At 44.9% G+C, this 11902-nt stretch overlaps 2 protein-coding genes across 2 annotated transcripts in view; both read left to right on the forward strand.

Moving 5' to 3' along the window:
- Positions 1 to 2362, forward strand: part of LOC107115815 (olfactory receptor 5B12-like) — a 6800-nt gene extending 4438 nt beyond the window's left edge. Inside the window, exon 2 of the mRNA XM_015417574.1 lies at positions 1419 to 2362. Coding sequence (XP_015273060.1) covers positions 1419 to 2362 — 944 coding nt within the window. The remainder of the gene's footprint in view (positions 1 to 1418) is intronic.
- Positions 2363 to 11246: 8884 nt separating this feature from the next.
- On the forward strand, positions 11247 to 11897 carry LOC107115816 (olfactory receptor 5B12-like; the record flags this gene model as incomplete). The annotated part of the gene is made up of 1 exon (XM_015417575.1): positions 11247 to 11897. A coding segment is annotated over exon 1 (651 nt), but the record flags the coding sequence as incomplete, so codon positions are not given.
- Positions 11898 to 11902: the final 5 nt, after the last annotated feature.

Below are 11902 nucleotides of genomic sequence, written 5' to 3' on the forward strand. Positions count from 1 at the left end.
CAAATCCACCTCGCCTTTTCACGTCCTGCAACATTTTTAACCTTATTCTCGCCTTCTTTCCTTGCCAGATGAACTTAGTTGTCAATTTGTCCAATTCTCTGAATAACGCTTGGTTCTGCAATATGGGTATAGTTTGAAATAAAAACATCCATCTTGGTAATATATTCATTTTTATTGCTGCCATCCTACCCATCAAGGACAATTGTAAATTTTTCCACTTCTCCAAGTCCTGTTTAGTATTTTTTAACAACACTTTATAGTTTTCTTCGTATAAATCACTGCATTTATTTGTAACTATAATTCCTAGGTATCTCGTCTTCTTCACTATCTGGCATCTTGTTACTCCTTGAAGCTCTTTTTTCTGTTTCTCCTCCATGTTTTTTACTATGATTTTAGTTTTCTCCGGATTTATTTTGAACCCTGCCACTTCTCCATATTCTTTAATATTCTCCATCAATACCTCCGCCGCCTCCACTGGATTCTCTAATATATATGCCACATCATTTGCAAATGCCAACAGTTTATATTGCTCTTTCTTAACTCGCAGTCCTGTTATTTTCTTTTCTTTTCTAATAGCTTCATTCAACACTTCCAACACCATGATAAATAATAACGGAGATAGTGAACAGCCTTGCCTTGTTCCTTTCTCAATCTTGAAGCTTTCTGATAATTCACCATTAACTGCAACTCTTGCTTTTTGCTCTTTGTAAATTGCATGAATCATAGTAATAAAGCTTTCTCCTGCTTCCAACATCCGCAATGTCTCTATCATAAATGTCCAATTGACATTAGCCTTTGAATATCAAGGGGTTTGATAAATAAATAAGTGTTCCAATGGGAGCTAGATGCACAGAACAACTGCAAGATGCTTGCTAGAATTGTCTCCCTGAAAGTATGAAGGTTCAGTCTTAACCAGAATCCAGTTGGAAAGTGCACTGTAAGTGGATTGAAACTGAATTATTTAGTATGTGTGACCACAGCCTTTTAGTCGTTGCCACTAAATTGGAAAAATGGAAGTATTTGCACCTATACCCTAGCACAGCTGCATAGAGATGTTGATTTTCCACACTTTCTCACAAATTTGCACGGTTTTCTAATTTGATCCTGTACCCTGGTCATGATCTTGGCAGTATTTAGAACCTGTCCTGTGTGAATCGCACCCTGTCCTTCAAACAGGTCAATCCCAAGAGATTCTTAAATTCAGCGGTTTGCAAAAGTCCATGTGGCTTAGCTGCCATTTTGATGTTAGGCTTCCAGAGACTGCCAAAATGGTCCCCACCTCCAAGCACTAAAGCATTAAAGAGAAAAAAGTTTTCAACGCTTTAGGCTTCCCATCCCAGTGGCAGTCTCTCTCTCTCTCCATCTCATGTCAGTTTCCTTCTGCACCTTACAGGTGAATCCTGAAATCTCAATGGGAGTGAGGAATCAGACGCAAGAGGTGGAATTTGTCTTTCTGGGTTTCTCCGGCATTCCAAACAGCCACATCTACCTCTTCCTGCCATTCCTAGCCCTTTACTTGGTCACTGTACTGGGGAACCTCATGATATTTTCTCTGATTCAGCTGGATCCCAGCCTCCAGAGCCCCATGTATTACTTCCTCAGCCATCTCTCCTGCATCGACATCTGCATCTCCTCCGTCACAGTTCCCAAGATCCTGGTGAACTTCTTGCGCCAGCGACAGACCATCACCTACAACCAGTGCCTGGCCCAGATGTTCTTCTTGATGTCTTTCACGGTGACAGAGGCTGCAATGCTGGCCGTCATGGCCTATGACCGCTATGCCGCCATCTGCAAGCCTTTGCATTACTCCCACCTTATGAACACCAAGGTGTGCGCCATTTTAGCCTTTGCCACCTGGGTCTGGGGCTTCTTAGATGCTGTTCTTCATACAGCTCTCAGCTCCAGGTTGCACTTTTGCGGCGTTAACAAGATTCATCACATTTTCTGTGATATTCCTCCACTGATGAAAATTTCTTGCAATGATGTGCATATCAATCAACTGGCAACCCACATAGCAAGCCTTTTTGTGGGCGTAGCCCCCTTCCTGTTCACTATCTTCTCGTACTTCTTCATCCTGTCCTCCATCTTGAAGATCCACACCGGCAAGCGCAAAGCTTTTTCCACTTGTGCTTCTCACCTCACTGTTGTCATAGTTTATTTTGGGAATGGATTACTTAACTATAATCCTCCAGACGCTGGTTATTCCTTAGAGATCGACACTCTGGTCTCCACCATGTACTGCATAATCCCCCCTATGCTGAACCCCCTCATCTACAGCCTCCGGAACAAAGAGGTGAAAGGGGCACTGAAGAAGGTTCTGGAAAGTCAGAGGAAGGTCTACATGGGGTCACGCAAAGAGTAAGGGCAAACATTTGCAGAATCTGTCAGTATCTGTACCCTTCATGCTCAGTTGCACGTTGTTGTCAACCCCGGTCAAGAGACTCGTGGCTCCTCCTCTTCCTCCCCATCAGAGGTCAACTCCAGATGCCCCCGCTGTCTGGCAAGGCCCATAGTTCCTGGCAAGTGCCACACCAAGCTGACTCTGATGTTGGTCTTGGGTGCCTCATTGCTTTACATTGGCCTCAATATTCTCATATTTTGAGTGGAAAGAAGATATGAAAATCCTGTAAATAAATGAATAATAAATTATTCCATACTCTCAAAATACAAAGCCTAAATGCTTGTTTAATTTTATTATGGGAAATGAAGGAGATGTTCACAGTGTGGCCATTAGAAAGCCAAAGAGTTATAGCCAGAAGGTATTCCAAGTATACATTTCCGGGTGTGCGCCTCTCACCTTTTATGCAGTCTTTCCTCCAAAGAGCTCAGGGGAGCATACATACTTCTCTCTCCCCCATTTTGTTTTCATAGCAGCTCTGGGGGATACATCCAACTGAGGGAAGACGATTGGCCTAAGGTCACGCAGCATGCTGATGTAGCTTCCCTGGGAGGCATAGGCTGGGGTCCCGCAGGGCAAGTAACAGGCAAGGTTGCAGAGAGTAACCAAAGTCCAGTCCAAAACTCAGGGGTTTCCAGAGTAGGGATTTACCAGAGTCCAGTCTAGGCTCAAGGAGTGCCAGGCAAAAACTTCAAGTCTAGTCCAAGGTCAGGGGTTCCAGAAAAGCCAGTTGTCCGGTCCAGTATGCTTCAAGTTTACAGAGATCTGGTAGTGTCAAACTCTGCTTTAGTTTGCCATGATTGTAGGGGGGAGAAAAATTCCTGAGGGGAAGAGTGAATGACCGAGTGTGTGAACCGCACTATCGTAGGTGCCATAACTCTTCTTTAAGACGTCTTCCTCCCCGAGGAATTAACCTTGAAGCCTAAACCTGTACCACCTTGCTGTCATAGATAACGAGATCATACATTCTCAGGTGGGGGGGTAGTGCACACAACAGCTAGGTGGGATGGCTGAGAAGTGTGAGTCGCTGGACGTTTTGAAGTGGAGGCTGGACTACCATCTTTCGGGTATGTTGTAGGGCTATCTTTCGGCTATGCTCCTGCAGAGTGCAGGGGGTTGGACTAGATGACCTGCAAGGTCCCTTCCAACTCTAACATTCTATGATACTAAGGAGGGGACTTGTTTGAATTGTCTATATCTTTGGATTCTCCTGCCAGAATCTCAGTTCTGACACAGTACTGTTCTGGCTCCCCCATTGTCTCACTACCAAAGACAGTGTTGTGGAGAGTAACTGTACAGGATTAACCCACTCAGTCCAGGAAAGCGAGGGAACCCTTTATCTTCAGTGCATTAAACAACAAACCACGAGATGGTCTATACCCTCTCTGGTTTTCAGAACAATTTGCCACCAGAATCTCTTCAAGGGTCCCCACCTAACTTTGAGAGCCGAGATTCCAAACTCTCAGTTGGCCTCTGGGACTTAACACAATAGTATCACAGGGTAGCTCTTTATGTGGTCAGCGTTAGACACAAGATTTTAGCCTTGGAGCTCAAGTACAACATCAGAAGCAATTAGAAATAAGAAGGATCTTTATTCAGTACAGAGCATAGCAACAGACTATTAGAGGATACTGAAAACAAGAAAAACCTATGGCTCTTTGCCTTAACTATACATTAAAGAGACATAGTTACCAATTCAGGAACATCCAACAGTCTAAAATAGTCCAAGGGATTTTGAAGGGAAATCCCATCTTTGCACACCCATGTGCTCCAAGTCACAAAGCAGGTCTTTCTTTCCCAAGAGACAGCATTTCAGGTGTCATAAAACAGACAATGACAAGAGGAGGAAGAGCTAAGAGACTCACTCCCATAGGGATCAATAAATTATACCCCGATTACTAGTCACGATTAGCCGTGGCCATCAGCCAATCGCGAGCAGCAGGGGTGTGTGGCCAATTGTTGGTTGCCATGGTTGCTAACATCAGGTTTGTGGGATTGGCTGGAAGTTTGGAGACCCTGCCTGCAGTCAGCTGACCCAAACTCCAGCTACTTCATTGTGTACGTGACTGGTCGCAAGTGGGCCAGAGTGTGGAGCCTCATTGTGTGACTCTCTGGCAGAAAGGTGTGAATGCGGTATATGGCATGGTTATAAAGTTTGCTCCGGCCATTTGGCCTTACCATTTGGCATTGCAACAGGAAATAAGACAAAGCATGTTATCAGAAAGACATCACAGGATAAGGCAGGAGACTTTTAGAAATCAATATTTCTATACAGTCACTTGTCCAGGAGTCTGACAGGTAGCAGGAAGGTCAGTCATTCAATAGCAAAGTGTACTTGTGTCCACAAACTGCTGCTTCTCCCAGCTGAATTTATAGCCAAGTCTGAATGAGCTAAACTCCCAGCCAATTCCTTGGCAGTCATCCTAAAACTACTCATTCATCTCTTCAGTTGAGAGCTGACGATGGGCCGTGAGTCTTTTACTTCTTTCTTGGAGCTCTAAGCACCTCTGACAGCATCGGCACTGCAGGGGTGTGGGTGAGCTAGGTGGGCTGGGAGTGGCTGCTGAAGACTTCTTTAGTGCTTCAGAGCTACAAAATATAGGCTGTAACTCCTGATCAGCCAGTAACCGCTGGTTGTTTGCCTTCTGGCTCAAAGCCAGTTACCACCTCAAGGCTAGCAGGTAGCTCTTGATCTGAGAAATCTGGACCATCTCTTAGCACAGACTGACTTACGACACCCAGTGAGTGTCATGGATTGAGTGGGGATTGGAGCACAGGCCTCCCCATTCTTAGGCCAGCATACTATGTGGTGGCAACCCCAACAGTTTAATTTTTTTAATATTTCAATCCAAATATTGTTTTAATATTTCAGACCAAATTTTCAGTATAGCTTCCAGTGCCTCTACTCAAAAGACTTCCCAAGTTTCAGAAAGCTTGTACTAGGGGGTCTAATTCTATGGGCCCCCAAAGAAGGTGCCCCCATCCTCCATTTTTTCCAACGGGGGGGGAAGCATCAAAAAAGCAGGGACTGATGTCAAACCAGAGAGTTTCTGATGTAGGGCAGTGGATGTGCTGCCCTGTAGGGGATCAGAAATCTTCGTTCCTCCTCGTTTCTGAGAAAAGGAGCTTGGACTCTTGAAAGGTCATCGCCTAAAATTCTTGTTGGTTCAGTTCAATTCAGTTCATTGTTATGGTCCTTAGAACAGTCATAATTCTTCTTGGTCTCTTAAGGTGCTACCGGAGTCATAAGAACATAAGAATATAAGAGATGCCAATGTTGGATCAGGCCAAAGGCCCATCCAGTCCAACACTCTGTATCACACAGTGGCCAGAAATACCAGATGCCATCAGGAGGTCCACCAGTGGGGCCAGGACATTAGACGCCCTCCCACTGTTGACCCCCCCAAGCACCAAGATGACAGAGCATCACTTGCCCCAGAGTCCCTATCTATACCTTGTGGCTAATAGCCACTGATGGACCTCTGCTCCATATGCCTATCTAATACCCTTTTGAAGCCGTCCATGCTTGTAGCTGCCGCCACCTCCTGTGTCAGTGAATTCCAGGTGTTAATCACTCTTTGGGTGAAGAAGGACTTCCTCTTATCCGTTCTAACCCGACCGCTCAGCAATTTCATGGAGTGGCCACAAGGAGCTCTTGTCTGGTGTGAAAGGGAGAAAAGTACCTCTTTCTCTACCTGCTCTTTCCCATGCATAATCTTATAAACCTCAATCATGTCGAATCTGACTGTTTTCCTGCAGACCGACACGGTTGCCCTCTGAAATTGCCTTGTGGGAGTGGCCTCTTGGGCTACTCGTCTCCTCCGCCTTCCCATCAGAACCAAAGCCAATATTACAACAAGGCTGCAAGGCTCTGGTGCTCTCTCCTCCAAGGCCAGTCAAACCAGTGGATGTACAGAGTGCCCAGCAGAACCAATGCTACTGTGGCAATGCCAGCTCAACAAATCCACGCGGGGGGCATTGCAAACCTAGCACAGTCAGTTAAGATCAAAGGTTAAAAAGAAATCTAGGCCTTTCTGCAGGTCTTTATCAGGTTTAGGACAGGGGGCAGCTGGGCCGGTCCACTGCGTGTTTACATGTGCTGCACGGCCTCCTGGGTGTTTACTTGTCCCCTGAAAGTCTGAGATGAGTTCCGTCCCAATTCTCTGAGCCTCCAGCCATTATGCGTTACTCCCTCTGGGTTTCCACTCTAGGAGAATCCCCCAGGCCAAGAAAAGAATTCCCCTGTCCAGGTGCCGTCAGTCTTGTACACCTCTGGCTGCAGAGAGACCTGCCCCACGGCAGCAGCAACGTCATGCTGGAGGCATCCTTTCCATGTCTTTTGCACATCGAGGAGCTACCAGGCACTAACATCCTGACAAGTTTAGGCTAAGCTGCTCTGCCTTCCTGCGAATGGGATGAACAGGAGCGGAAGGCCTGCAGGTGGAGGAACCCAGCCTTGACTTGCCATCCGTTTGCAAAGGTGAGTACGTTTTCCCAGCCACCAGTGTTTCTAGATGCTGAGTAATTCCTCTCTCAGATGGCAGGCAGAAAAAAGGGGTGGCTTTCTGAGCCCTTTGGCTGGCAACAGGTGAGCCTCACTGAGCTACTGTTTGTTCAGCAGAATGGAATGGAGACCACATGTATTTTAACGTCAAGCTGGAGACATGCTTTCCACATATGTTGTTTGTTCCACATCCACATCTAGGGGCTCCACGCAGTAACATCCTGACAACTTTAGGCTAAGCTGCCCTGACTGCTTGTGGGTGGAAGGAACAGGAGCACAATGCCTGCAGGTAGAGGCACCCAGCCTTGATTTGTCATCGGTGGGCAAAGGTGAGTAGGTTTTTCTAGCCAACAATGTTTCTAGGCGCTGAGTAATTCCTCTCTCAAATGGCAGGCAGACAAAAGGGGGTGACTTCCTGAGACCTTTGGCTGGCAACAGCCACTCCAGGTGTGCCTTACGGAGCTACGGTTTGTTCAGGAGAATGGAATGGAGACCACAAGTATTTTTATTCTAGGATCGTGCTAGATACAAGACTGAAGGACTCTTGTCTTTGCCACTTCAGTGGCTTGAATATGTGCCATCGAGACAGTGCCCCAATAAAGGAAAGGCTGAAGAAGCATGGCTCTCACCTGCCTGTGCTGAACCATCACTGAACCAAGACCCACAGGGGGTGATACCCGTCTCAGTCATTTGACCAGGCTGGACAGATTGATCAGAGGCCAAAGCAAAGAGGACACAAACATCCTTGCATGCAACGCTCCCTAGCATACACGAGCATTATTCGCTTATTGCGGCAAGTACATGAAGGGAGAGAAGTCCCTGGTTTACAGATCAGAGGGAAGCCAGAGATGGGTGGACATTGATGGAGGGGTGCAGAAGTGAGGTATGGAGTTCACAGTTAAGCCAAGTCCAGACAGATTTAAGGTTTAAAAGCAAGCCTGAGGAGGAGCCTGAGGATGTCCCAGAATTGCAGCTGATCTCCAGACTGAGCTATCTAATAGGGGATCAGGCAGATGATGTCTCTTGGGGAGGGGCTTTGGCTCAAGGTGCTCTACCGCTGAGCCACAGCCCCTCCCCAAGAGGGAAAAGGTCTGTGGCTTCCAGGTTCTAGAGGAAGAGAGGATGCATTTACAGCGGATAGAATCACCTTACAATTTTGTCCTCCTCCAAAGGTGTTCATCTGCACAAGCAAATGAATTGAGATATGTGGTGGAGGGAGTGAGAGAAACAGGCGGTTTGTTGGGAGATGGGGGTGTGAGTTAAGAGTTAAGGACAGGAAAGTACTGAAGGCAGAACCTGCAGGAGGACAAGACTTCCACAGATGCTTTCCCTAAGCCTTTTTTTTAATAAATCTTTTTATTAATTTTCACCGAAAAGTTTACCAATTAATCCTACGTATTTTAACACATCAATGAAAATAAAGCATGCAAATAATAATAAGGTAATAATTTCATCAATAAACAGTGCAGATCATAATCAGTTAATAAATTCATCATTTCACCTGTCTGATTAAATTTTTCGCCAATTTTTTGATTCGCGCCATTCCTAATTCTCTATATAGCTCCCACACTCATTTCTCCCATATCACCTGATTTAACAAATTGATATTAATACTTACGTATAAATTTGCAGTTGGTTATCTTCCCTTGGAGCTAACTTTATCATTGCCCATATCTACTCTTTCATAACAATCATTTATGAGCCATTCCATTACAGAAAGAATAATTACAATCCTAGCCAAGTTTACATATTGCCACACCACCTCAGATTATTTCCTAGTACTACTTCATTTTTATCAGAACCCATCTCTAACCCTCTTATGACAATAAAAATACAAACAAAAACAGTTCTACACAATAGACAAATTTATAATCACCTTACAACCCTTAATCAATACAAATGCTCTACCACAAAGAGGCATTATGTTGTGAAAGTTCTTAACTATTCTCCTCCCTGTGGCATTACATTTATAATCTTCTGTCAAATAATAAGGGAGTAAAAAAGAAACAAACTGTAACAAACATAACATACATACACACACAAACATACCTGAGATCTCAACAGCTTTTCTTCCTAATTCTACTAATCAACATATCACCAAGTCCACCACCATATTATAACAACTAATTAATGCCCTTCTACACTGCATAAAATAACCAAGTCCCTACCAACAATTTCATTATTACTTATCAATATATTACTCATTGCCATATATCTCTAAACAAAAATTTCTACCCATTAAAGACAATACATTTTCAGTCCCTGAGCACCTTCTTCCCTATTTCATTTCATTCTCAACATATACCAAAAAAACCAATTTCCTTTCTTAAGATCCCTTGTTTGTCAAATAGAAAGGTTAAATTCTAGGTCATAATCTTGTCCCAAGTTCTTTTTCCAGCTTTCTGTTGTCTCTAGCTTCTTCTTCTTAATCGCAAAACTATGCCTTAAATTTTTGTACTCATGTGATCTTAAACCCAAACGTTCCTTTTCCCTTTGCTTTTTCCTTTTCCATAATCCATCTATTTTTCTTTTAAAGTCCTTTCCAAAGTCTCTTAGCTTTTTGTTTTTAGTCACCTTCTTTCTTTTTCTTACAACAGTTTTTACATATCCTTTATTCATTTCCGTTTTCTTCGTTTGGGGGCAGGGGGCTGAAGGAACAGCTGAGGGAGTGGGGAAGGGCGGCTATAGGGGGACAGGGGCTGTGTCGTTTGACCCTCGGAAGACCCACCTGAAACAGAAACTGAGGAGTGCAAAAGGGTTTTTTTCCCCAAGTCTCCACTGGATGCGCACAAGCACCCAACGGAGCATGCACACACTTCAGGTTAAACAAAACAAATACAACCCCGTTTGCCGCGCCGCCCTGCTTCGTTGCCTGTGGTGTGATCGGCACCTCCCCCCTAACCTTCGGACCTCCACGGGAGTTACACGGGACGTCGGATCGTGCAATCGCGCAGTTATTTAGCCCGGGTTGTTTGTCAAATAGAAAGGTTAAATTCTAGGTCATAATCTTGTCCCAAGTTCTTTTTCCAGCTTTCTGTTGTCTCTAGCTTCTTCTTCTTAATCGCAAAACTATGCCTTAAATTTTTGTACTCATGTGATCTTAAACCCAAACGTTCCTTTTCCCTTTGCTTTTTCCTTTTCCATAATCCATCTATTTTTCTTTTAAAGTCCTTTCCAAAGTCTCTTAGCTTTTTGTTTTTTGATTTGTTCTTCTTGCAGTACAACAGTTTTTACATATCCTTTATTCATTTCCGTTTTCTTCTTTAATCTTAATAGATCTTTCTCATATTGTCCTGTGGATGCAGACCTTTGTTGCATTCTGTATAATTAAAAGTTTCTTGTCTGCAGACTCCATCTCCTGGCAATCACCCCGTATTGCAACTGGCTCTTGTAAATGGCATTTAAGTTTTTCATTACTCTCTATGTTACGTTGCTCATCCTTCGATGCCTTAAACAAATCTTTACAGGCATTTTCCACTGCTTGTTTAATTGACTTAGCCAAGAATCGTTTGAATTGTTCATAGGTGAGTTATCCTACAGGCGTATCCAAGTCCCACTCTTCTTCTTCCTCTAACGCCGCCATTTTCTAATTCCTCCCGAGTTGATACTCCAAACTTTAAACTTTAAATACCTCAGTGTTCAATCAACGTCCAGTAATTTGTTGTTCCAGAAATCGTTCTTTGGCTGGCAGTGTTCTGCAAACCGGCTTTCCCTTTCTTTTTCTTGTCACAGCAATCATTTCCCCCTCAGTCCTTCCATAGCTGCTATTCCCAATACTTTGGGGGTAATTAAAGGATTTTGGCTCAAAAAGTAGTTGTATCTTAACTTGAAAAAACGCGAAAAGTATGCTGATGTGTGCTTGCCAATTAGTGAGGTTAAAAACAGATGGTAGGTCGCCGCTTGGGGAGGCATGTTACCATGCCTCCTCCCTTCTTTGCTCCCATTTCTGGGGCAGCACCTCAACACCCCGTGATCACTATCAATGGGCTTTGACATGTACGCGCCCCCAGCAACTTCCCCTCCCTCCAGGAGGCGAAGCAGGGCCCCCCCCCTGAAAGCTCGGGGGGTCTCAAAAAAGCGAATAGGGAGCGGGCTTCTCGGGCGCGTCCTGAGAGAACGCCCACTCGCAGCACCGTTCCGCGCACGAGCCCCCATCTCCCTACGCCTTGATTGCAACCAATAGCCCTAGAGGGCAACATTTCTTCCTCATAACAACAAACAGCATTAATTTATGTGAAGAATTCTAAATTGACACCTTGATCCATTGATAATCACAGTACATAAGATGAAGATATATTTTCTCCACTTCTTTCTCTCGTCCTACAGGTGAGTCCTGAGCTCTCAATGGGAGTGAGGAATCAGACACAGGTGGTGGAATTTGTCTTCCTGGGTTTCTCTGGCATTCCAAACAGCCACATCTACCTCTTCCTACCATTCCTAGCCATTTACTTGGTCACTGTACTGGGGAACCTCATGATATTTACTCTCATACAATTGGATTCCAGCCTCCAGAGCCCCATGTATTACTTCCTCAGCCATCTCTCCTGCTTAGATATTTGCCTCTCCTCCGTCACAGTCCCCAAGATCCTGGTGAACTTCTTGCGCCAGCAACAGACCATCACCTACAACCAGTGCCTGGCCCAGATGTTCTTCCTGATGTCTTTCACAGGGACAGAGGCCGCGTTGCTGGGTGTCATGGCCTATGACCGCTATGCCGCCATCTGCAAGCCTTTGCATTACTCCCACCTTATGAACACCAAGGTGTGCGCCATTTTAGCTTTTCCCACCTGGGTCTGGGGCTTCCTAGACTCTGCTTTCCATGCAGCTCTCAGCTCCAAGTTGCACTTTTGTGGAGTCAACCAGATTCATCACATCTTCTGTGATCTCCCCCCACTGGCGAAAATTTCTTGCAGTGATGCACATATCAACGAACTGGCAATCAGCATAGCAAGCTTTTTGGTGGGTGGGGTTCCCTTCCTGTTCACGATCCTCTCCTACAT

The sequence above is a fragment of the Gekko japonicus genome, unplaced genomic scaffold (assembly GCF_001447785.1).
Source record: "Gekko japonicus isolate JY-2015 unplaced genomic scaffold, Gekko_japonicus_V1.1 scaffold7139, whole genome shotgun sequence".
Taxonomy (NCBI): domain Eukaryota; kingdom Metazoa; phylum Chordata; class Lepidosauria; order Squamata; family Gekkonidae; genus Gekko; species Gekko japonicus.